Source organism: Sus scrofa, chromosome 9, assembly GCF_054392235.1.
Source record: "Sus scrofa isolate SSC_HxYL_T2T_F1_AM1 chromosome 9, Sscrofa_HxYL_maternal_Yorkshire_Landrace_v2.0, whole genome shotgun sequence".
Classification (NCBI taxonomy): Eukaryota; Metazoa; Chordata; class Mammalia; order Artiodactyla; family Suidae; genus Sus; species Sus scrofa.
The window spans coordinates 131,954,653-131,979,939 of record NC_139391.1 but is presented as its reverse complement, the minus strand read 5'-3'; the positions used below and the strand labels follow the sequence as shown (position 1 = coordinate 131,979,939).

General features: G+C 37.8%; 1 protein-coding gene across 6 annotated transcripts in view; it reads right to left on the bottom strand.

Moving 5' to 3' along the window:
* HMCN1 (hemicentin 1) overlaps positions 1-25,287 on the bottom strand; it is a 491,961-nt gene that overhangs the window by 181,896 nt on the left and 284,778 nt on the right. For all 6 annotated transcript variants that reach the window (XR_014816519.1, XR_014816520.1, XM_021102640.2 and 3 more), the window contains exons 31-36: positions 19,628-19,906; positions 18,584-18,865; positions 17,780-17,888; positions 16,348-16,517; positions 15,083-15,237; positions 11,243-11,366 (exon numbers count right to left, since the gene is read on the bottom strand). Coding sequence is in view for 4 of the 6 variants with exons in the window: in XM_021102640.2 (XP_020958299.2) it covers positions 11,243-11,366; positions 15,083-15,237; positions 16,348-16,517; positions 17,780-17,888; positions 18,584-18,865; positions 19,628-19,906 (1,119 nt within the window). In the remaining 2 variants the exon portion in view is untranslated. The remainder of the gene's footprint in view (positions 1-11,242; positions 11,367-15,082; positions 15,238-16,347; positions 16,518-17,779; positions 17,889-18,583; positions 18,866-19,627; positions 19,907-25,287) is intronic.

Genomic DNA, 25,287 nt, shown 5'->3' with positions numbered 1-25,287 from the left:
AGATAGAGATTATAAAAAGAAGCAACTAAAATTTGGATGTGCAATATTTGAGCAGGAATAATAAAGAATTAGCAACATGGAGACACGTCAGTTAAGATTTATCTAATTTTAGGAGCAGAAAGAGAAAAGAATGAAGAAAAATGAACAGAGCAGAGCCTCTGAGGGCTTGTGGGGCATGACAAAGCATTATGCAAAATGGGAGTTGAAAAGGAGAGAAAGAAAAGTGCAGAAAGAATATTTGAAAAAAATGTGATTGAAACCTTCCCAAATTTGATGGAAAACATTAATCTACATGTGCAAGAAGTTTAATAAGCTCTGCTTTAGATAGACTCAAGCAAATTCACCTGTAGATACATCATAATCGAACTTCTTAAAGCCAAAGCCAAAAAGAAAATGATGAAAGTAATAAGATGGAAGTGATGTGTCATGTACAGGAATCCTCAATAAGACCAATTTTTATCAAAAACAAAAAACAAAAACAAACAAACAAACCATGGAGGCCACAAGGAACTGGGATGACTTATTCCAAGTGCTGAAAGAAAAAGACTATCAACCAAGATTTCTATATACATCAGAACTGTCCTTTAGAAGGAATAATTAAAATATATGCAGAAAATTTAAAAAATAGATAATTCATTGCCAGCCCCCAGCCTTACATGAAATACTAAAGGAAGTCCTTCAGGCCGCAAAGAAACAGTGACTTTAATACACATAAAGAAATAAAGTGCCTTGGCAGTAAAACTGTGTATATTGCATACAACACTTTCTCCTCTCTGATTTAGAGACAGCACCATAAATCAATACTTATAAAGTTATATTGATAGACACGAAGAATAAAGATGTAATTTGTATGATCATAATAGTAAAAAGGAGGGAAAAGGGAAGGGTACTACATAGGAGCAAAATTTTTTTTTTAACTATTGAAATTAAATTAGTATTGGAGTTCCCATCGTGGCGCAGTGGTTAACGAATCCGACTAGGAACCATGAGGTTGCGGGTTCGGTCCCTGCCCTTGCTCAGTGGGTTAACGATCCGGCGTTGCCGTGAGCTGTAGTGTAGGTTGCAGACGCGGCTCGGATCCTGCGTTGCTGTGGCTCTGGCGTAGGCCGGCGGCTACAGCTCCGATTCGACCCCTAGCCTGGGAACCTCCATATGCCGCGGAAGCGGTCCAAGAAATAGCAAAAAAAAAAAAAAAAATTAGTATTAATTCAAAGTATAATATCACTATTATTTTCTTTTTCACTTGTAACCATGGCATACGGAAGTTCCCAGGCCAGGGATTGAATCTGAGCTGCAACTGCAACCTACACCACAGCTGCAGCAATCCCAGATTCTTAACCCACTGTGCCAGGCCAGGGATCAAATCTGAGCCTCAGCAGCAACCTGAACTAACACAGAGACAACACTGGATCCTTAACCCACTGCACCACAGTGGAAATTCCCAAAGCATAATTAATTAAGATGCTAATTGTGATCCTCAGGGAAACCAATAAAAATGAATTCGAAAATGTAGGAAAAGAAGCAACACATAAAAAAAATGGTACACAAGAAAATACTTATTTAGGATAAGAAGGCAGTAATGGAGGATCAAAAAAAAAAAAAACCAATATAATACATATAAAAACAAATAGTAAATGGTAGGCCGAAATCCTATCTCAGTGACTACACATTAAATGCAAATGTATTAAACTCTCAAAGCAAAAGGCAGAGACTAGCAGAATGGATTCAAAAATCAAAACAAAAATAAAAACATGACAACTCATATGTTGTCTATAAGATACTTTAGATTCAAAGACACAAATAAGTTGAAGTAAAAGGATAGAAAAAGATATACTGTGCAAACAGTAATCAAATAAGAAAAGTGAGGCTATACTAATAACAAACGAAACTTTAAAAAACAATCGTTACTAGCAACAAAGTAGGACATTTTAAAATGATCCAAAGTATTAATTTACCAAAAAGCTATAATGATTACAATCATATATTCATATAACAACAGAGTCTTGAGATATATGGAACAAAAATTAAAGGGAGAAAGACAATTCAACAATAGTGGTTGGAGATGTCAACATTCCACTTTCAATAATGGATAAATCAGACAAAAAATTCGACAAGGAAATAGAAGACTTGAACATTATAAACAACAAATGCATATAGAATAATTCACCCAACAACAATAAAACACACATTCTTCTTGAGTGTACATGTACCATTCTCAAGAATAAATCATGTTAGGTTATAAAACAAGTCTTAAAACATTTAAAAGGATTAAATCATACAAAGTATGTTTCTAAACCACAATGGAATGAAATTATGAATCAATCAGGGGAGAAGTGGGAAATTCACAAATATGTAGAAATGAAGAAATATACTCCTAAGTAACCTATTTGTCAAAGAGGAAATCATGAACTATTAGCTAATACTCGGAGATGAAGACAAATAAAAACACAACATACCAAAATTTATGGGATACACATAAAACAGTGTTTAGAGTAAAATTTGTATCTGTAAGCACCTATACTAAAAACTAAAAACTCAAATCAGTAATTGAACATTCCATCTAAAGAAACCAGAAAATATGTGAGTAAACTAAACCCCACATAAGCAGAAGAAATGAAATAATAAAGATTAGAGCACAAATAAATGGACTACAGAAAAACCACAGGGAAAATCAACAAAACCAAAATTTTTTTGAAAAGACTGACAAAAGGACAAAATTTCAGATCAATTGACCAAGACAAAACAAAAGAGAGAAGACCAATTTGCTACAATTAGGAATGAAAGCAGGGTCATGGCTACAAAAGCTTACAGAATTAAAAAAGGACTATAAATAAAATTATATAAATTCGAGAATCAAAAAGGCCTATATTATATATTATAAACTGTTGTATGGCAGCAAATTAGATACACTAGATTAAATAGATAATCTCTTAGAAAGACACAAGTGACTCAAAATGAAGCTGAAAATCTGAAAAGAAATTGCATTGATAATAAAACAAATATTTCACACATACACACTAAAAATATCAGATCCATATAGCTTCACTGGTAAATTCGGCAAAACATTTAAGAATTAACATGAATCCTTCACAAACTTTTTCAAAATATAGCCAAGAAGATGAGTGAAACTCTTCTCAAATCATTCTAAGAAGTCAGTTTTGTCATGATGACAAAGCCAAGAGAAAGAGCCAATAAAAAGACACTACAGATCAATATTCCTTATGAAGACAGACATGAAAATCATTAACAGAATAAAAGTGAATCCAGCAACATATAAAACAGATAATGCACCATTGCTAAGAGGGATTTATCCCAGGAAGGCAGGGTTGGTTTAACATATGAAAATTAATCAGTGTATTCAAGACAATATGGTACCAAAATATTAACCCAAAATGGATTTAAGACGTAAATATAAGACCTGAAACCACAAACTTATAGGAGAAAATATAGGAAAGAAAACCCTGTGACATTGCTCTTGGCAATGACTTCTTGGGTATGACACCAAAAGCACAAACAACAAAAGCAAACTAAACAAGCAGAACTAATCAAACTAAAATGCTTCTGCACAGCAAAGGAACCAATCAGCAAAATTAAAAAGTGACATATAAAATGAGAGAAAGTATTTACAATCTAATATAAAGGGTTAATATCCAAAATATACAATGAAGTTAGACAACTCAATAGCAAAAAAATAAGTAATCTGATTAGATAAATGGCAAAGGACTCAAAGAGACATTTTTCCACAGAAGATATATAAACGGCCAACAGGTACATGAACAGGAGCTCAACATCACTAATCATGAGGAATATGCAAACCAAAATCACGAGTTATCACCTCACAGTTGTTAGGATAGTTATTATAAGAAATATAAGAAATAAGTTAGTGAGGATGTAAAGAAAAGGAAACTCTTGTACACTCTTGGTAGGACTGTAAATAGTATGACCTCTATGGAAAACAGTGTGAAGCTTCCTCAAAAAATTAAAAGCATTATTTTGTTCTTTTTGATGGCCGAGTAGTATTCCATTGTGTATATAAACCACATCTTCTTAATCCAATCATCTGTCAATGGACATTTAGGTTGTTTCCATGCCTTGGCTATTGTGAATAGTGCTGCAGTTGCATTTGGAATGGATAAGCAATGAGATCCTGCTGTATAGCACTGCGAACTATCTCCAGTCACTTATGATGGAGCATGATAATGTGAGAAAAAAGAATGTATACATGTAAGTGTAACTGGGCCACCTGGATGTACAGTAGAAAATTGACAGAACACTGTAAACCAGCTAAAACAGAAAAAATAAAAATCATTATAAGTGAAAAAAAAATTAAAAGCAGAACTACCATATGATCCAACCGTCACATTTTTGGGTATAAATATGAAAGATATAAAGTCAGTATATCAAAGCAGTATCTGCACTCCCATGTTTGTCACATCATTATTAATAGTAGTGAAGACATGGAAACAACCTAAATGCCCACAGATAGATGAATGGATAATGAAGATGTTTCCCTCCCTCTCATTCTCTCTCTCTCTGTCTCGTGTAATGGGATATTTTTCAGCCGTGAGAAAGCAGGAAATCCTGCCACTTGAAACAACCTGTATGGAGCTATAGGACATTATGCTACGTGAAATAAGCCAGACAGAGAAAGACAAGTACTATATGATCTCAACTGTGGAATTTAAAAAGAGCTGAACTCCTAAAGCTGAGAGTGGAATGGTGGTTACCAGGAGCTGGAGAGTGGGGGAAATGCAGCGATGCTGGTCAGAGGGTACAAGCCTTCGTTATAATCTTACTAAGTTCTGGGAATATGATGTACATGGTGACTCTACTACTACTACTACTAATATATTGCTAAAGTAGTCTCACTCCTTACACAAAAAGTGGTAACTACGTAAAGCGATGTGTTACGTAACCTGATTATAGTAATTACTACACAAAGTATACATATATCAAATCATCACAGTTTTGTCAATTATGTTTCAATAAATCTGAGGAAGAAAAGGAATACAAAAGACAGTGTGGGGGAGTTCCTGGTGGGGCACAGCAGAAAAGAATTAGACTAGTTTCCATGAGGATACAGGTTGCATCCCTAGCCTCACTTAGTGGGTCAGAGATCCGGCACTGCTGTGGGCTGTGGTGTAGGTCGCAGACACAGCTCAGATCCCATGTTGCTGTGGCTGTGGTGTAGGCCTGCAGCTACAGCTCCAGTTCAACCCCTAGCCTGGGAACTTCCATATGTTGCGGGTATAGCCCTAAAAAGCAAGCAAAAAAACAAACAAGACAGTAAGACAGTGTGGTACTGGTATAAGGATACACATTTAGGCATTGGAAAAAAACTGAGAATACAGAAACTTTTATATTTATAATCAAACGATTTTCAAAAAAAAAAAAAAAAAAAGCCAAGCCATTCAACGGGAAACAATTAGTCTTTTCAATAAATGGTCCTGGTTCATTTTTAGGTAAGAAGTAAATACAAGTATCCATTCTATTATTTCTTTCCAGCATTAAAAAGATGGTCTTAAAACTTTAAATTTGGGTGAACACTGTTAGAAGAAGCATCAGTAAGGTGATAATATCTTATGTTAACAATACGATGTCTGTATACTCCAAGCAGAAGACTGAACTAATCAATTTACTGAGTTTTTTTCTTTCTTCTAAAAGCTTATGCAGATAACCAGTCAAAAGCAAAATACCTTCTTCTAGACATATTGTGGGTCTAGATTTTGCCCATTATTTTAATCATTCAAAGGCATGAATTCATTTTTTTCAAATCCTGGTTAAATGGATTAATACATATCTGATCTAAAAGTGATTTGAGTGAGTTAACCTTCCTTAAGCATTAAAATTATAATAATGAGTAATAAATTCATCTATACTAAGAAAATACTATAGTAGGGCCCTGAATTGAAGCTACCCTTTAAAAAAAGAAAAAATAAGTTCCCTACAATATTTTTAAGTCTCCTTTAGGCCACAAGTGGGCTGTCAAGCAAAGCACAGAAATGACAGAGAAACCTTTTTAAGTGAGTGTTAGCAGATGTTAACCAAGGAAACACTTTAAAGGAATATAATTAAATTAAGGGTGCGCCACTAATGTTTTCACCAGACAACCGATACAGACCCAAGACTGTTCCTGGTCCACAGTAAAGACAGCAAGACTTTAGATGTGTTTGTTAAAATATTGGCACACTGAGAAGGGCCAGAAGCCAACTATGTGTTTGGCCAAAATAGTCATTAAGCTACTATTTACAGATGATGACAAGGAAATAGACATCTTGCTATTTTCACGTCTAGTCACATGTTTATTCCTCAGAACAACCTCCCCGATTTTAGTATTATCTTCATCCTTCCCATTTTACAGATGAGAAAACTGAGCTTTTCAAAAGTTAACATCTAAGTCCACTCTTCTCCAGATATTACTTGAGACTCCAGGATCCCAAATTCAAAGCCAATGTCTTAACCACAACATTCTACTTCTGGGTGCTTCACCTTGGTTGATTTTAGCTAGGAAATAATTAAGTGCAGATGAAATGAATACTCGAGCCATTAGACCCCAAATAATCGTTTGTTTGTGGAAACATCTGTCTCAGTTGGCAAATCTCTGAGGTTTAAATAGATTTCATAGTTTGGTCTAGAGAATTAGAACTTCCAGAATTATGAAACTTTGATCATCAAAAAGGACCACCTACTGAGAGCCTCTAACTTCTATAATAGATAGAACTCTCCCTGAAACCCAGGGGAGCATGACTTTGTCTTCCAGTCCAGGAGACTACACCCCCTTACTCCATCTTTTGGAAACCCTATTTTCCATGCTTGAGAAGGATGGAAGCATCTACAATCTTTTTAGAGGAAATAAAAATATTAAACAGTTGGAAGGCTGAGTTTTTAGGACTGAATACTAATCAAACTTAAAAGTTTTTGCACAGTAAAGGAAAGAATAAAAAAAAAGACAACCAACAGAATGGGAGAAAATATTTTCAAACAATGCAACTCATGAAGGCTTAATCTACAAAATCTAAAAACAACTCATACAACTCAACAGCAAGAAAACAAACAACCCAGTGGGGCAATGGGGAGAAGACCTAAATAGACATTTCTCCAAAGATGACCTATGGATGGCCAACAAGCACATGAAAAAAAAAAAAATGCTCAACATCTCTAATTACCAGAGAAATGCAAATCAAAACTACAGTGAGGTACCACCTCACACCAGTCAGAATGGCCATCATTAGTAAGTCTACAAGTAACAAATTCTAGAGAGGGTGTAGAAAAAATGGAACCCTTCTACACTGTTGGTGGGAAAGTATGTTGCTACAACGACTATGGAAAACAGTGTGGAGGTAGCTCAGAAAACTAAATACAGAACTACCATGTGATCCAGCAATCCCACTCCTGAGCATATATCTGGACAAAACTTTCCTTGAAAAAGATACATATACTCCCTGTTCATTGCATTATTCACAATAGCCGAGACATGGAAACAACCTAAATATCCATCAACAGATGAATGGATTACAGAGATATGGTAAATATACACAATGGAATACTATTCATCCATAAAAAAGAAGAAAATAATGCTATTTTCAGCAACATGGATGGATCTAGAGACTCTCATACTAAGGGAAGTAAGCAAAAATCATATGATATCACTTATATCTGGAATCTAATGTATGGCACAAATGAACCTAACTATGGAAGAGAAACAAACTTATGGACATGGAGAACAGGCTTCTGGTTTCCGAGGAGGAGGGGGAGGGAGCGGGATGGACTGGGAGCTTGGGGTTAGTAGATGCAAACTATTGCATTTGGAATGGATAAGCAATGAGACCTTGCTGTATAGCACAGGGAACTACATTTAATTACTTGTGATGAAACATGGTGGAGGATAATGCGAAAAAAATAATGTATATAAAAGTATAACTGGGTCACTGCGGTACAGCGGAAATTGACAGAACACTGTAAATCAACTATAACAAAAAAATCGGTGTAACAATTGTAGTAAATGCTCATTTGCTAAATGGGTTGGTGCATCAATAAAGTTTGGGATTAAAACAAATCCCAATTTAAAAAGCACCTTTAGGATTGGTTAAATCAATTAATCCATGAACTAAATTTAAGGATAGTTGTTTCCCTATAGATTTTTCAGTGCCCCTCTAAATATATAGCACTTGAATTAGATACACCACTTGGGAAGCATTCAGAGATCAAGGGTATACCACAGCTATCACAAGCTTCTATTACTGACTTCTAGGATTCACTAGCTTTTATTTTGATACAGAATTATCATATTTACAATAACTAGAGAGAACCATTAATACCTCAAATATTTCAATGTGTGGTATCTTTTTTTTTAGGGCCACACCTGTGGCACGTGGAAGTTCCCAGGCCAGGATACGAAGCCATAGTCACTGGCCTATGCCAGAGCCATAGCAACACGAGATCTGAGCCGTGTCTGCGACCTACACCACAGCTCAAGCCAACACTGGATCCTGAGTGAGAACTCGCATCCTCATGGATACTCATGGCATTTGTTACTGCTGAGCCACAAGGTAAACTCCTCAATGTCTGCTACCTTAAAGCCACTCTCTCCCACGCTACTCTTATGTCACTTTTCACATGAGATTAACTTGTCATTTTAACCTCTGTGGTCTTTTCTGAAATCTATCATTAGCTAATCCCTTAGAAATTCTTATACCTTTCCTAACATCTCTAATTGTCACTGAAATTATTAACCCAACTCTGGAAGAGGACAGAAGCAAGTTTGGAGCTATCTGCATCCACTGTGACCCTGCCATCATATGTATCCAAATGACACACCAACTTTCTGTCCCTACTCCTATCACATGCACTCAGCCAACTACTTCCTCCAGGGTGATCATAGTTCAGTTAGAAGTTCACTCCATCATTTATTCTCCCTTCAGGTGGGTGAACTGTTATTCAGAGGAGCCAAGATCATATTAGATGAAACAGTTTTGGCTACTAATGTATCTTACTTCTATTCTAGTTGTGATTCATATTAAAAAAGAAGATTTTATATTTTTCATCTAATTTGGTAGTTTCTAACAAATCCTTACAATGACCAACCCTCTATTTCTTTTTCTTTTCACATGAACCTAGACATCTTCCAGCTTGCTCCCCCTGTCTCTGGTGATTTTTTTCCACCTAAGTGTGTACCCTCCTTACATCTCCTGCTAACACATTTTGTTACCACATTCAGACAGCGCATTTATAGACTTCTGTCTTCTTAGACACTGATTCAGTTTTTTTTTTTTTTTTTTTTAATTTTCTGTTGTTGCTCTGTATTTGATGGGCTACTTGATTTCTGTCATGGACTCTGGATTCTTGACTACACTGGCAAGTCTCCAGGCTACCCTTTATCATCTGGGCCAATGTAACGGGCACAGACTACTTGCATCAGGGAAGCTGTTTCAGAAGATCTGAGAAGGGGCCTAGGAAGCTGTATTTTTACTAAGCAATTCATAAGATTTTTATGACCACAAGTTGGGGAGCCCCAAACTGAAGTTTGGTTCTTCCCAGTTCTGGAGACAGACATTCTGTTCTTCATGACAGAATCTTCACTGAAGTCATTTAAACCAGTCTAGAGAATGGAAAATCTTTCTTTTTGGTACCTCCTGAAAGAATCAACGTGGGAGCTATTTTACATCCAATACCTCTAAACCTCAAAAGTCCTCTGCGAGTCAGACAGTCAGAAAGATTAAATGGTTTCCTCAAGGTTATACAGAGCACAGAATTTAAATCAAAGTCACATGACTCCAGTGCCTGAGAAGATTGCAACAATGCTATTCTACTTCAGTATTTCCTTTTAGCTAACAATGAGGCCAGATAAGAACTGAAACTAAGCAGACAAACAGCCAATGTGAGGAGATAAGGAGAGTCAGAGAAGGAAAATGAGGAAGGTGAGCGATTCCTAGATGACGTGGAGATCTGAGTATATGCTAGAGACAGCTGCCAAAGAACATGAGAACGCTACAGAGGGCCTTATGAGGGACAAGGTGAATTTAAAGGAACTTAAAGGAGAGGAGGCTCAGTCTGTTCCCAAACCCTGAAGTACAGTGAGCCAATGCCAGGACAGTTACAGTCAGTATCTTGGTCTTTAAGCAAATTACGCAATGAAAAAATAAAGATCATTTACATGAATTTGCTCAGCGAAGAAATAAAGATCCATATACACGGAACATGGTCTGTGTGTGTGAATCCGTAAGTTAGATGTTTGTATTTGAGAACTGGGGAAAGAATATGTCAGTTTATTGGAAACATTTAGAGAATTGATGCTCTGCGTCTTTTAACTGGGTCATTTAAATACAAGAAAATATGTAAAAAAAAGCAGATTAGAAGAGTGCAAGGTTCAAATTAAGTTTTTTCACTCACTTACTATTTACTCTTTCATTTGTTAAGTATTTATTAACTGCCTCCTATGTACCTGCAATTACGCTAAATGCTAGCGCATTAAGCTTTCTCAGTAAATGTGGAGTGAATATATGAATGAACAAATGGATGGAATGAATGAATGAATAAAAGGTTTAACAAACAATCACATGAATTAGAGAAAATTAACAGGTACGTGGAGATCTTGGCCAGCTCTATGCAAATATTTTGGCTGAATTAGGAAAGTCTACAATTCTTGGTACTTTTTGATGAGCCTCCAGAGAGCTGAAGTCTTACACTCAAGGTCAGGGAGTTTTTCAAGTTTTTACTGTGAAGCCGTAACATTGATGAGGCATTCCTTGGCCACGCAGACTTTTATTAAGGCACACAAGAGAAGATCCTGAGTCAAGGACAGCTTCTACACACAAAATCCATCCTATATACAGGCAAGAACATCAGAGAAAATGCTAAAGAAAAGCCCTCCACTGCTGTTTTTTCCACAAAAGTTATCTGCACAAAGTGATCAGTTGAGCGAGTTCAAATAATTAAAGCACAGGTGGGAGTTCCCATTGTGGCTCAGCAGTTAAGAACCAGACTAATATCCATGGGGGTGTGGGTTCATTCCCTCGCTCAGTGGGTTAAGGATTCGGCATCGCCTTGAGCTGTAGTGAGGCTGGCAGCTGCAGCTCCGATTTGACCCCTAGGCTGGGAACTCCCATATGCTGCAGGTGTGGCCCTAAAATGAAAAAAAAAAAAAAAAAAAAACAAAAAGGTAAGTGTTTTTAAAAATGGGCCCAGTATGTTTGAACAAAGGCCACAGAAATACTCTTTTGTGAAGATGTGGAGATACCATTACCGTGCACATGCAGTTGAATGTGCTGCTGTGTTTCCCCAGCTGCATTGGTAGCCGCACAGGTGTATTTGCCAGCATCTTCCATCAGGGCTTTGGCAATGTGTAGAACTCGACCAGAAGACTGTATCTAATTGGGATCAGAAAGCATGACAACATTTTGTACCTTATACTTGGGCTTGAAAACAGTTGCTGAGACAGACAAACTCATCTAAATTTATAATATCAAATTCTATTTTTATGCCAGTATCTAATTATCTCTTGATAGATTAGAGCCAGACCACTTCAGCCTGCACAAGGAAACTGACTACTTTGATTGTAAAGCTTTTCTTATTCACTGGGAAACACAAAATAAAATTACCTAGGGCTAGTCTGCTGGTACAGTCATAAAACTCCACTAAATAAAAGACTTTAGCAGTGAAACTATGAGGTATGTGATGAAAATTTAAGCTATTTGAAAAAAAACAACATTGTTTCACTTATATAACACTTCATAAGTAGTTTTAAAACAACAATCTTTTTTTTGATTAAACGGTCATGGGGGTTGGAAAAACAATAATAATTATAAAACATGAATTACAGAAATGTAGATAAATTTCCTCCAGACTGGTTTTCCTTATTTCCCTTTTAAATGCATTGCAGCTGGCCTCCACCATTTTGGAACTGGTGATTCAGTGGTTCTCCTTTTGAAACTGATTATTCAGAGGTTACTAGTAACTTCTAAGCAGAGCATCCAGCATTCTTGGCACTGACCTCATACTCTCATTGACTATCTACAACTTTTTACTTCTTCAGTGGCTCTCCTCTCCAGGAGGTGGAGATACAGCATTCTCTCAGTTCTCATCCCTCTGACTTTCTTAGTAGATTATGGAATCTGCCTCCTCCTCCTGTCCCATAAACAGGAAACTTGGCTTTCTGAAGGTTTTCATCCAAACCCATGGCTTCAGTGAAGAATCCTGGGCAGACTCCTAAATTTACAGCACTGATCTCACCTTCTCTTCTGAGCATCCAGCTGTCTGCTGGACAGGTTAGCACATGAAATTTAACATATGCAAAGCACAGCTTGTAACTGGTTCCTCGTATGTCTAAACCACTTCTCATTGCATGTTCCCGGTCTTGTTTCTTGGCACCCACTATTCTCCCAGTCATCTGAGTTTCATAGCTCACTTTGACTCTCCTATTAATGATACCACTCTGTGGTTTTCAGATCCTCTCTTTCCATTCTCACAGCCACTGTGGGATTATAATAGCTCCTTACTTTATATGTCAGTGTCTCCAACCTCCCAAACTGTTCACCTACCTTGCATCCTGTTGCCTGAATAATTTGTCTAAAACATAAATTTGATTCTTTTACCAGTCCCTCCTTCAAAGCTCACTCATAGCTCCACACTTTGCCCAAAATGAAATCCACACTCAGCATGACCCTCCAGGCTTCCCACATTCTGACCCCATAAGATCTCCCCTCCATACACCCCTATGAAAACTCCCACTTAATGTATTCTCCAGCCATACTGTACTTAAACACGTTAAACAGCACGTTCTTATATTTAAATTCACTTCTGGACTTTTGCACATGGCCTTTAAATGCTGTAATTTCTTAAGACTAAACTAGATCAGTTTTCTCTCCAATTTCTTTTCACTCTTTATCCTGCCCTGGGATTAACTCATCCATGTCCATGGTTTCAAATATCATCTATGCGTCTAAATCCTCAGCCAGAGCTATCCTTTGAGCTCCAGAACCATATATTGAATGGTCTACGCTGCATCTTCACTGGTTTACTTCAAGGTCAACTCAACCTCCTAAAATATAAAACTTAAAACATAGTTTCTTCTCCCTCCAATGTGTCCTCCTCTAACGTCTCCTTTCTCACTGGATGGCGTCACTATCTATGCGTTTGTGTAAATAGATTGCTACTAGTTTTCCTTGACATTCCCCCCTCCATCATCTTTCATTAATAATATATAGTTAAGCAGTAATGACTTAGCCAATAAATCACTCTCAAAGCCAATAAATCACTCTCAAATATAACCATGTATCCTCATCTCCACGGCTAGCACGTGAGTCCAAATTCTATCTTTTTTCCCCTAAACAAGTGCATATAAGTCCAGCTGATTTCCACATATCTATTCTTGATTCTTTCAATTCATTTTTCAAAGGAGCCTAGATAACTACTAAAAAATGTAAGCCTGATCACGGCACTTTTCTCTTAAAACTGTTCAAAAATCTCCCATTGCTTTAAAGCGAAAATGAAATTATTAACATTACATAAATGCTTCCTCCCCATTTTGTGGTTTCCTTTGGTACCATCTCTCCCTTGCTCCAGGTTCCCTAATCCACTGGTTGTTTTCAGATCCTGCCACGCTCCCCTTCACTTTAAGTTGTATGCACACCTTCTCTGAAAGAGTCTGCTCGGCTCTCTGCTATGAACTCACCCGTTTAATTCCTAAACATTCTTCAGATTCTGGTCACAGCCTTTCTCCATAAATCACCCTCATGCTGTTGGGGGAGGTCATTGAGAGGATGTTACCTTGTGGATGATCCCTGAGCTGGACCCAGGCACGTGGAGGCCCCTCACCCTCTCCCCATCCTTGGAATGTGCGTTCTGCTTGTCTTCCCAGTGCCAGGTCAAGCTGCCCAAGGTCACAGCCTTGAGATAAGTGTGGTGTTGAGACCATCTGGACAACACATGTGACTGAAAGCAGTAAACTTTTAAGATTCTGGTGGGCAGGTGTGGAGATCTATTTATCTTGCAGGTGCCCAACATAGATCTACTTATCTTGCAGGTGCCCAACATAAGCCTCATAAGTAGGTTCCCTTGCTGATTAAACCTGTGCCCCTACCCATCTGGGTATTGTGCCTCTTTCTTAGGTCTTTCTCTGCTCTCTGTGAATAGAGGACCAGGTTCAGCTTACACTTGAGAAGCTCCAGGGGTTGCAAACAGACACACAACTCAAAGGCTTTCCTCATTATAATACCTCTCTATGCTGTTTCTTAAAATTACTCCTCACAGTCTGCAATTATACTTTGGTATGATTATATGACACATGTCTGTCTCCCAGGTAAACAGGTGTCTATCTGTATTATGTCAGAATGCTACATATTGAATCTTTTGTTAGCACAGAGGTAGGGGACTAGTTCCACTGGATTTGGAATAGGAATAATAAACGAACAGCTATCTATCACTTCTGCTGGGAAAAGAACTTGGATCATCTCTCATTATTCAAACTTACCTCAAGCAAAGTTCAAGCCCGTATGAGTCAATTAACTTGATCTTAGCAGCTAAATCTATTAATTATTTTACATGTGTCATTCAGATTACTTGGGTTTAAAACTACATATCTATTAATTCAAGAAATATGCCGGGGATTATACTCAGTATGAAAGATACAGAAGTGATCTTATTCATAGAAACTGAGTCTCTGATCTTGAAGTTTATAAACTAATCTATGCTTTCAAGACATATTTCACTTAGGTTTATATAGATATAGACTTGCCTTAATCCTAGTCAATGCTAATCATACTTTTAGATACTCTGAATTAGTACTGATGAATGGTTCATCTATGAGACACCAGTCTTTAATTGTTAAAATAGTTGTAAATTGAAATAAGACCAACTACCACGTTAAAATCAATATCACTGTCAAGGTTAATTCGTCTCTAATTAATTCCATTTTTCAAATCAAAATATTAAGTTAAAGTCTAAAAGACTCTAAGAAATACACATATTGTTTTAGTAAACCTCCTGCAAAAATCTGTCCAACAGGAAGATCAACAATTAAGAAAGGAGAATGTGATAGCTCCCTATATAGCTTCCTCATCTTAGGTAAAGTAGTATTCATACTTACTTTGAGATTTCCTTGGGCAGTGTTGACCGGCTGGCCATCTTTTAACCATGTAATGGATGGATTTGGAATGCCATTGGCTATGCACTGCAAGGTGATGGGCTTATATTTCACTACAGTTCTCTCAGAAAGGCCTGAGGATTTGATTGTTGGAGGGACTAAATTTAAGAAAAAGAGAAAAAAAGGCAGTGAGTGAAGGAGGGAGAGAGAATGAAAGAAAACCATAATCAGTGAGCTCAAGCACTGAAGTCTGTATTTAGGAAAGGGCAAATGCCTGTTTTGACACATAATAAAATAATTTCATCCCATGTAATTCGTTTACAATTTTTAGCAATTTTAGGTATAACTTAGTTCTTAACTAAGGATCGCTAATTCTCTAAAGAATAAGTGAAATGTATAGCAGCTGCAGTCCACATCCACAGATGGCTGGCAACCTTGTGGTGTGTTTTCCCAATTTATTGTGATCCTCCGTCTTTCTAGAACTAGCTCATTAAACCAGGGTGGGTCTCTAGCGCTCATATTTATATCACTTTACTCTGCCCCAAGCAAGGCTGATTAAATCCAGGATGGTCACTTGATGTAAGCTGGGTCTGCCAGATTCCCTCACTTAGGCATTGGAATTCACACCGAAAAAGAGGGTTAGCTGTATTCCATCACAAGACTGAAAAAGCAGGAAAAAAACCAGTCTGCCTGGCAAAAATGAAGTTGATCTTCATAGAAATCTCTGCTTATGGCTTCCAAACTCTCTCCAGTTTCTCATTCCAGTCCCTCCCTTCCCAAGGTCTGCTAGCCATGGGACACATAATACCCTGGCAGAGAGTTGGATCCGTCATTAAACCGATGGTTCTAACCCTGTTGTGCCAGTTCCATGAATGCACTTATGTGCTCCAGACCCTCAGCCTCCATTTCTGGAAATGACTTTATTCACACTCCCTCCTGTTTTGGGTGAAGCTTTGAATGCTGATCCCCACCCCCCTTTATTTGGAATTTGCTGCCAGCCTCTTCTGTCTTCTTTGGTCGCATTCCACAGACCCTGGCATTCTGTGGAGAATTCGGTCCCAATTCATTCACATGGTACGTCTCGGCTAAGTCTTCTGTGTTAGCCAAGTGCCTTAAAAATCTCTTTAAACTCGAATTTGCAATCTAATTCGCATTAGTTTCCACAATTCAAGATGTATCCAGATTACTGAGCTATGACCTGAAGTAAATACTGAAACAATGTGTAAATTAATTTTCAGTGAATTGCTCCCATCCCTTCCTCAGCATACCATGAACAGTCACTTCAAACTCTTTCTTGTGGTCTCCAGCAGGGTTTGTTGCCACGCACCGATAAAGGCCTGTGTCTGACACTTGAGCCTGGGCAATAATCAGTTTGCGTCCATTTAGTAAAATCTTGAATCCCTCCCTTTCATCAATTACCTGGCCATCCTTCAGCCACCTATAGGAATAAGGCAAAATGAAGTCTGGAGATACATTTTAAGTAAGAATGTTCCTAATTATATTTTAAATATCTATGTTCCCAAATCAGTCAATTTATCTATCTATCCATCCATCTATCTATCTATCATGGAGGAACTCGATTCTTTTATTTTTTTGATTTATATATTTATGTATCTTATGTATATATAATACATTTTCACATACATATGTATTCTCACCTGCGCACCTGCCTAATTTCCCATTTATTCACTCTATAAAATAAACTAAATGGGGAAGAGAAAAAGGAAATGTGGCCTAACAAAGAAGCTGGCCTATTGCTGGAACCCAACAACTATGCTTAGAGCTCCTTATTCTTCTATTACTGTGGGGCTACAGAAAGAGGCAGATGCCTCTACATATCACTCACTTCAAATGCTTAAATAATATTAACCAGTAAAACATACACAATCCTAAAACATCTGCAAAAGAAAACCCCAAGATTATATAGCACTAGAGTTTTTTAATTTCTTATGAGTTATCACTTTCCATTTAGTTTTACAATGTGTGAACATACTTTATTCCAACAGTTAGTTGACTATCCATTCCTTTGCATATCCCATAGCACCTTGGAAATGAAAGTATTTGAGAAATGCTTTGGGAATAAAGAAATGAGAAAATAGAATTGGTCATCATATATATATGTTAACTTCTTCTAGTTCCCTAATATGTTCAGTACATTGTTTTAAATTCAGTTGTTCAGGAGTTCCCACCATGGTGCAGTAGGTTAGGAATCTGACTGAGGTGGCTCAGGTTGCTGCTAAGGTGCAGGTTCGATTTCCTGCCCAGCATTGTAGGTTAAAGGATCCAGTGTTGCCGCAGTAGCAGCATAGGTTGCAGCTGCAGCTTAGATTCAAGCCCTGGCCTGGACCTTCCACCCACTGTGGGTACAGATGTTAATTTTTCTTTTTTAAATTCAGTTGTTCATTACACATTTCAATGCCTAGAGAAGATCTGACATATATGGCGTGTCTGTTTCTATGAAGTGAAAATGTAATTACTGAGAGCATATAATGAATTTCTCTAATTGAGCAGATGTTATGGGCCTGATGAATATCAAGCAAAAGTTGCCATATATATAGAGTATGTCCTTTAAAAGAGAGATATAATTAATATAATTGCATACAATTATTTTTTAATGACTCAGAACCTCTTTCAAGGTAGCTAAAAAAACAGTCAAAGAAAGAAGTGGGATGTATTTAGAAGACATACCAAAACCCTTACATGATAGTTGGTGGAGGAGAACCTGCTACTTGACAATCAAGCTCCAGTAAGTTATTAACCATCACAATGAAGTAAGAGGTTTCATCTCCTCCTTCTATAGCTGGTGGCACTAGAAAACAACGGGGATGTAACATACAGAAAAATGTATACAGGAAAAAAACAGCAACACTTTAAGCAATGCCAAGTTGCATTTTAGAAGGCTGATAAGCATCATGGTAATTTGGTACATGAAGGGGACTTGAAATGTATTGTAACACATTTTACAATTCATATTTGCCGGGATGAATAAATATACTTTTGACACATGGTGGATTTTTCTCAGTTCATCTAACACTATGGTGCCACTGATACTATTTGAACATAAAGCTGAATTATATTTTATGTTGCTTATTTCCAAAAGAATAAGAAAAGAGGATCTTAAAAACTGGGCCTGCATTGAAAGCCTTCAATTTATTAAGAAACAGAAACTCAAGGTTGCAAAATGACTTCCCAAGGCCCACGGACTAAGTTTCCTATTGTTTAGCAGAGTGGACAAGAGACCACTCTGCCACCAGACATTGTCAAAGACGTAAAAGGCATCTACATACTTATAAAGGGTGCCTCCCAGAATCAGTGGAGGGTTTATGTGGGTTGTTAGATCTTGGGATGCTGGTGACAATCCACACTCGGTGATGTGTAGCCCAGTGTTGAACAGATAAACTAAATCTCTAAGATTGTTTTATTATTCTACACATAAGCATGCAATAAACTAGTCAGGTTTTGCCATGAACATGAGGATACAGGTGGGGTGGCACCCTCGTTTACCTAAGACATCAACTTCGTATTTGATTTCCTTTTCTCCTGCCACACTGGTAGCCACACATGTATACTGCCCCCTATCGACTTCCAGGGCACTGGTGATTTCCAGGGTCTTCCCGCCAGCTTCTATGTGGATGTTATCACTGGCTTTCATGGGCACACCATCTTTTAACCAAGTGAGAACTGGAGGAGGGTTGCCAGCAGCTTTACATTCCAGTGTCAGTGAATGAGCCATGACCACTTGTTTATTGATAGGCAGATCCATGTCACCTTCAATCATTGGAGGAACTAGAAAGAAAAAAGTAACATTTCAGGCAATTCTTTATGATCCTAATGGAATAAAGTGGATTTTTTTCTCTCGTAGTTTGACAATAGAAGAAACTTCCTATATGTCCATTTCCCCCTAAGCTATTGAGAAAAGAATTTCTTGGTTCACTGGATGGGCAACTACTCCAAATACTGCGGTATACTCTATGCTGCGTCTGGCTTACAAAGGACAAATTGGAGAGAATGATCTTAGTCCTAACAATGACTTTACCTTCTCCATAAAAATCAAATGGCCTAGATTCCAAGTGCCTTGGGCAAACGGTTGACCACATCTTGCTAACCTTAGCTTTTAAAAATATATTTCCAGGCATTCCCATCATGGCTCAGCAGAAACGAATGTAACTAGTATCTGTGAGGATGCAGGTTCAATCCCTGGCCTCGATCAGTGGGTTAGAGATCTGGTATTGCCATGAGCTGTGGTATGGGTCACAGACACGACTTGGATCCCACGTTGCTGTGGCTGTGGCATAGGCCAGCGGCTACAGCTCCAATTTGACCCTTAGCCTGGGAACCCCCATATGCCGCAGGTATGGCCCTAAAAAGAAAAAATAAATAAATAAAATAAAAATACATTTTCAAACTATGGGACAAATTCTTCTGATTCCTATCCATGCATATTGAAAAGAACCCAACCCATCAAGGATTTAGTGGTAAACAGATTGCATGGTGGCATGTTAGAAAGTATAAGCAGAAAAGTCCATGATTAAAACATTTTTTCCTTACCATAGACATCCACATGGAATGATTTTTCAGCAGTTCCAGCAACATTGGTGACTTGACACTTATATGTTGCTGAATCAGAAACCTGTGCTCGAGGAATATGAAGAATTTGTCTTTTATCGATATAAAGTGCTTGTGAGCTGGATATGACTGGCTGGTCATCCTTATACCAAGTAATAGCAGGCACCGGAAGTCCCCGTGTTTCACATTCCAGTTTAATTATGCTGTTGATCAATGCTGATATTTCTGTGGTGACATTTCCTCCTTTAATGCTAGGTGGAACTACAAAGGATTTCAGAACAGAAACAAATCTTTAAGCTTTAGCAGCTGCATCAAAATCTTAAACGCTAGAGATATTTGAGGCACGAAAGTACACGTGAATTCAAGAATTAGGAAGTCTGTGATTTGGCTACTGACAATTCTTTGCCTATCTTGTCAAAACAATTTTTATCACCCTCCTTTTGGGTTTTGGATTTCAGTGAAAGCTGAAAGTCAGTAAGTCAGTATGAGTTTCAGGGGTTCACTGAAGTTCGTTCCTGAAACGAAGAAAATTATGTTCAACAAACAGAGCACAACAAAATAAATCCCACTTAAATACAGTAAGTGTGCCATCAAGCCAAGGGAGTGAAAATGTCAGATGAGCCACAACCACGTGCCCCTTCCCCAGAAAATACAAAAGACCTAAGTGCTTTCAGAACCAGCTACTGGTAACAGCTGCGGAGTCTTTAACTTTTGTTTCCTACTTTTTTTTTTTTTGGAACTGCTGAGAGTTCATTCACTCAACTCTACTCATCTAATTGGCTACATGTGTATCTTCCATAATTCAGCAACCACATGCCTGGCCTCTCATACACATGAGGGCCATGCTTCCGGAAAAACAACCCCACTGGCTCAAGCCCTGTTACATATTCAGAACACAATCATTCCAGGATTGTGCTATCGTTGCAATGACTTAAAGGAAATCAAATGGCATGTACCTGAATTTGAGCACCTTCATTTTTATTTTCTATTTTTTGCTTTTTAGAGCCACACGTGTGGCATATGGAAGTTCCCAGGCTAGGGGTCAAATCAGAGCTGCAGCTGCCATCCTACACCACAGCCATAGCAATGCAGGATCCGAGTTGAGTCAGCCAGCTACACCACAGATCGCAGCAATGCTGGATCCTTAACCCATTGAGCAAGGCCAGGGATCGAACCGGAGTCCTCAAGGATGCGAGTCAGGTTCGTTACCACTGAGGCATAAGGGGAATTCCCAAGTGCCTTCGTTTTTAAAATAAACTTTTGTTTTAGGATAGAATGTCTATCTTAAGCTTGGACTCAAGAGTATGGGTTTTGGAAGCACGATCAGGAGGTAGGGTGCTCTTCTCATCAATCAAATCAAGGGTACACACTATCAGCAGGACCCATCCCTGATGATGCTGACCTGGATAACCGGGGGTAGGTAGACTCTGCTAGGTTTCTCCATTGTAAAGTTGCCCTCCTTTGCCTTTGCTTTGGAGAAGAGTCGCTCTTCCCAGCCAATACGTACGAGGTGGAGAACGAGGACCTACTTCCTTGCGATGGGAACAGCCCTCTTCTGTTCCACTTCCCCTGTTTGGCGGATTTGTCTCCCTTCTTCAATGTATTGATTTACATCAATATGGACTCACAGAAACTTATTTTATACTTTGGGTATAATCCAACCCTACATTGCTTATTTTTTCCTCCAATTGTTCCAGTTTGGGCCATCGGAAGGCATTAGCGGGCCCTTTGTCCCTTTGACATACTCGCATCATCTAATTGTTTTAGTACTCTCTTCCTTTCTGGTCCTACGACATACTCCAGGCCCAACTTACATACTCCCTGCACTAGCCCTAAACTTAATGAAACTTCTTTTAGAATCTCTGGTTCTTTTTAGTGGAAAAAGACATAGAAAACAATATCTGGGTGCAGAGTGGAATTCCTTCTGATCTTCTGATGACTGTTCTTAGAACTAGTTCACAGTGACAAGCACGCCTACACACATAAATGAAGGCGAGATCCACTGTACAAGCATACCTCATTTTACTGTGTTTGCTTTATTGTGCTTCACAGGTAATGCATTTTTCACAAACTGAAGGGTTGTGGCAAGCCTGCTTGGAGTAAGTCTCCTGGCACTATTTTTCAAACAGCTTTTACTCACTTTGTGTCTGTGTGTCACGTTTTGGTGCTTCTATCAATATTTCAAACTTTTTCATTATTATTAAATATTTGTTGTGGAGATCTATTATCAGTGATTTTAATGTTAGTACTATGACTTGCTGAAGGCTTAGATAATGGTTACTACTTTTTAGCTATAAAGTATTTTCTAGCCATGCCACAGCCATGCAGAAGTTCTTGGGCCAGGGAATGAACCTCACCACAGCAGTGGCAATGCTGGATCCTTAATCCACTGAGCCACCAAGGAACTATGCAATAAAGTATTTTTAAATTAAGGTATGCACATTTTTTAAAGATGGAATGCTTTTACACACTTAATAGACTAGAATATAGTGTAAGCATAACTTTCATATGTACTGGGAAACCAAAAAATTGTGACTCACTTTATTGTAGTATTTATTGTGGTGGGCCGGAATAGAACCTGCAATGTCTCCGAAGTAAGGCTGTATGGTGAGGTGAATTTGATGTTGTAATAACTTTTCTAAAGGTGGCTTATTATATAGATCTGGGCAACCAGTTATGGCCCACAGGTTAGGCGTGGAAATTCTGAACCACACGTAGTTTTTTGAATTTTTAAACAACTAGAAACTGTTAAATCAATATAACAATAACATTTTGTGATATGTAAAAATTATATGAATTTCAAATTCAGCATTTATTAGGTTTTATTGGAATACAGTTTGTTGAAAAGTCATCTATGGCTTCTTTCACTCTACAATGGCAGAGTTAATTTGTTGCGACAAATACCCAATGTTGTGTTCTCATTGCTTCTCATTGTTGCTCAGCTCACCATAAATTTCAGTGACAAAATAACCCAGCAGCACTTCAAGTGCCATAAATATTACCAGACTGTGATATTTTATTTTACTTTGATTACCAGTGCATACACCTTATGTCAAAACACAAAGAGAAAAGTGGGCTTTAAAATGTAACATTTTACAAGTGTAGATTATTTGGTTCTCAAGCTAAATGGCAAAGCACTAAATTTATTTTTAAGTAACCTTATGGCTGTTTTGGAAGAATACAGTGTATTCTCTTAGACAGCACTAGAGTAAGCCTTCATCACAATGCAGCCCACTCAAAGAAAAAGAAAAATTAGATAATTTCAAATGGAATGTTTCATGGAGCAGAACTTCTTCACAAAGATAAAAAGTTAAATGATGCTACAATCAAGGTAAGTTTCTGAGTGGATCATTTGGTAGCCAAGCAAGGAAAGCCTCATCAACAGTGATTTAATTAAATCAGGGATAACTGCACTCGCCATAGAACTGTGTCTAAATGAATTTGTTTAAGATGATCAGCCTTTTCACAGAAAGAATTGCTTAAAGAGTTAAGAACACAGAGAGCAGCATCAATGGTCAATTTTTCAAAAAGGCAGCTTTTCTGAATAAGTTCAAACAATCCCTTACCCTCCGTGAATGTTTTTCAAGGGAATGTCATTTGTATGGAAAAGGGTCGATTTAAAAAGTTTGTATTTATGAAATTGAGAAACATTACTCAAAGAACACTTCCCATTGAAAGCAGAACAACATACCATCTATGTTAAAATTTGCCAGATAAATAAATTTCGCTTCATGTTTCAACTTGACTCATATATGCTTTTCCAAGACCTGACTTTTTTTTGAGGAAAGGTGTCACAGAAAAATGTTATGAACTCCCTGAACGTTAAAATGTACCATGGATGTAAATTCAAAGACTTCGACACCTTTTGAGAGGCGCTCTGACATTTATCCATGGACCTCGGGTTAAAAATCTTTGCCTCGGAACTATTACCTGTGAATTTACACAGTCTGCTCATAGGCTATTCAGAGCTCCTTTATTTCTTTTCTTTTCACATTCATCCCCCCTAACCCATTTTTCCTCCAGCTCTTTTATTTTTCACTCATATTTTGTCTCCATTTCTTTCCTTATTCAGAGAAAATGTGCATTTTTGCGTCTCAGGTGCAGCAACCCACCTGCTTCATCCTCATGTTAGTATGTAAATAAAGAAAATGAGTGAATCAACTGAGCGTGGACCATGTTCTCAACCTGAAAATCTATATAAATATTCCTCAGTTAGCTCAAAGATGGCATCTGTTTCATTTATTCTTAGGAATAAAAGCATTTTCACAAGTGAAATAAAATAGGCTTAAGATAACCCACTCAGAGGTACAGACAAGCTTGCTAGAGAGGAAATGGCAGTATTTCCTGAATTATACTACTTAAAACTTCACAATGTTACGATGCCTTTCATCTCAGACATTCTCAGATGGTTTAATCATTACAGAGCCCTCTCTCCTGGGTGCCTGAGGGCATCATACGAAATGAACAAGAGGATCCCACTGAAAGAACCCAAGTCCTATGGAAACAGGAGTCTTACTGAATCACTAAAATGTATTCATTACAGACTTTGGCAACAATACAACTTAGAGAAGACGACTCAAAAGCTTAGGGGAAATATTGCACCTATTGTGTAAAAGGCTGGTTCTGGTGGGAGGCCAATGATAGCAATAACACTTTTGTTTAACTTGGATGCCTGCATAGCTAATCCTTCAGTAACATTACTCTTTTTTGGAGAACATGTCTATTCATGACTGATTTCTTCCACAGGCTTCTATTTATAGACAGAAATGATTTAAAAGTTTGCACTAAATAAAATTTCTTTGATTCAAGAAAGCTATTTGAATTTATTGAAGACAGCTGACATTAAAAATGGGAGATTTGGAGTTCCTGTCGTGGTGCAGTGGAAACGAATCCGACTAGGAACCATGAGGTTGCGGGTTCGATCCCTGGCCTTGCTCAGTGGGTTAAGGATCCGGCGTTGCCATGAGTTGTGGTGTAGATCGCAGTCGCAGCTCAGATCTGACGTTGCTGTGGCTGTGGTGTGGGCTGGCAGCTATAGCTTCGATTTGACCCCTAGCCTGGGAACCTCCATATGCCGAGGGTACGGCCCTGAAAAAAGACAAAAAACAAACAAAAAAGGGACATTTGCAATTCAGTGAAGTTATATAGAAATTGAGCTGGATTCCACACACATTTCAAGTTGTAAGACTGAAATTACTAAGTAGATAATGATAAATGAATAATACTTATTAAACTAAATTATAAGCTGGGCAATCACATAAAGTATCCAGCATTTGATACTCACAACTTTATTATTAAGTAGGGGCTATCATTATCCCTGCTTTATAGCTGAGGGAACTGAAGTTCAGAAAGGCTAGGCAATTTGTCCAAAGCTACAAAGCTAGTGATAAGCAGAAGCTGGGTCTGAACCCAAGTCTGCTTACCTCGGAAGCCCAAGTTTTTATTGATGACCAGACCATCACTGTCTACTAAGAATATAATGCAGATAACATATATAATTTAAAATTTTCTAGTAGCTGTATTAAAAAATATTAAAATACATTCCACTTAGTCTAACATATCTAAAATGTCATTTCAGATGTAAAATTATCACTTAGCTATCTCACATTATATTTTGCTATGAAGTCTTGGATATCTGATGC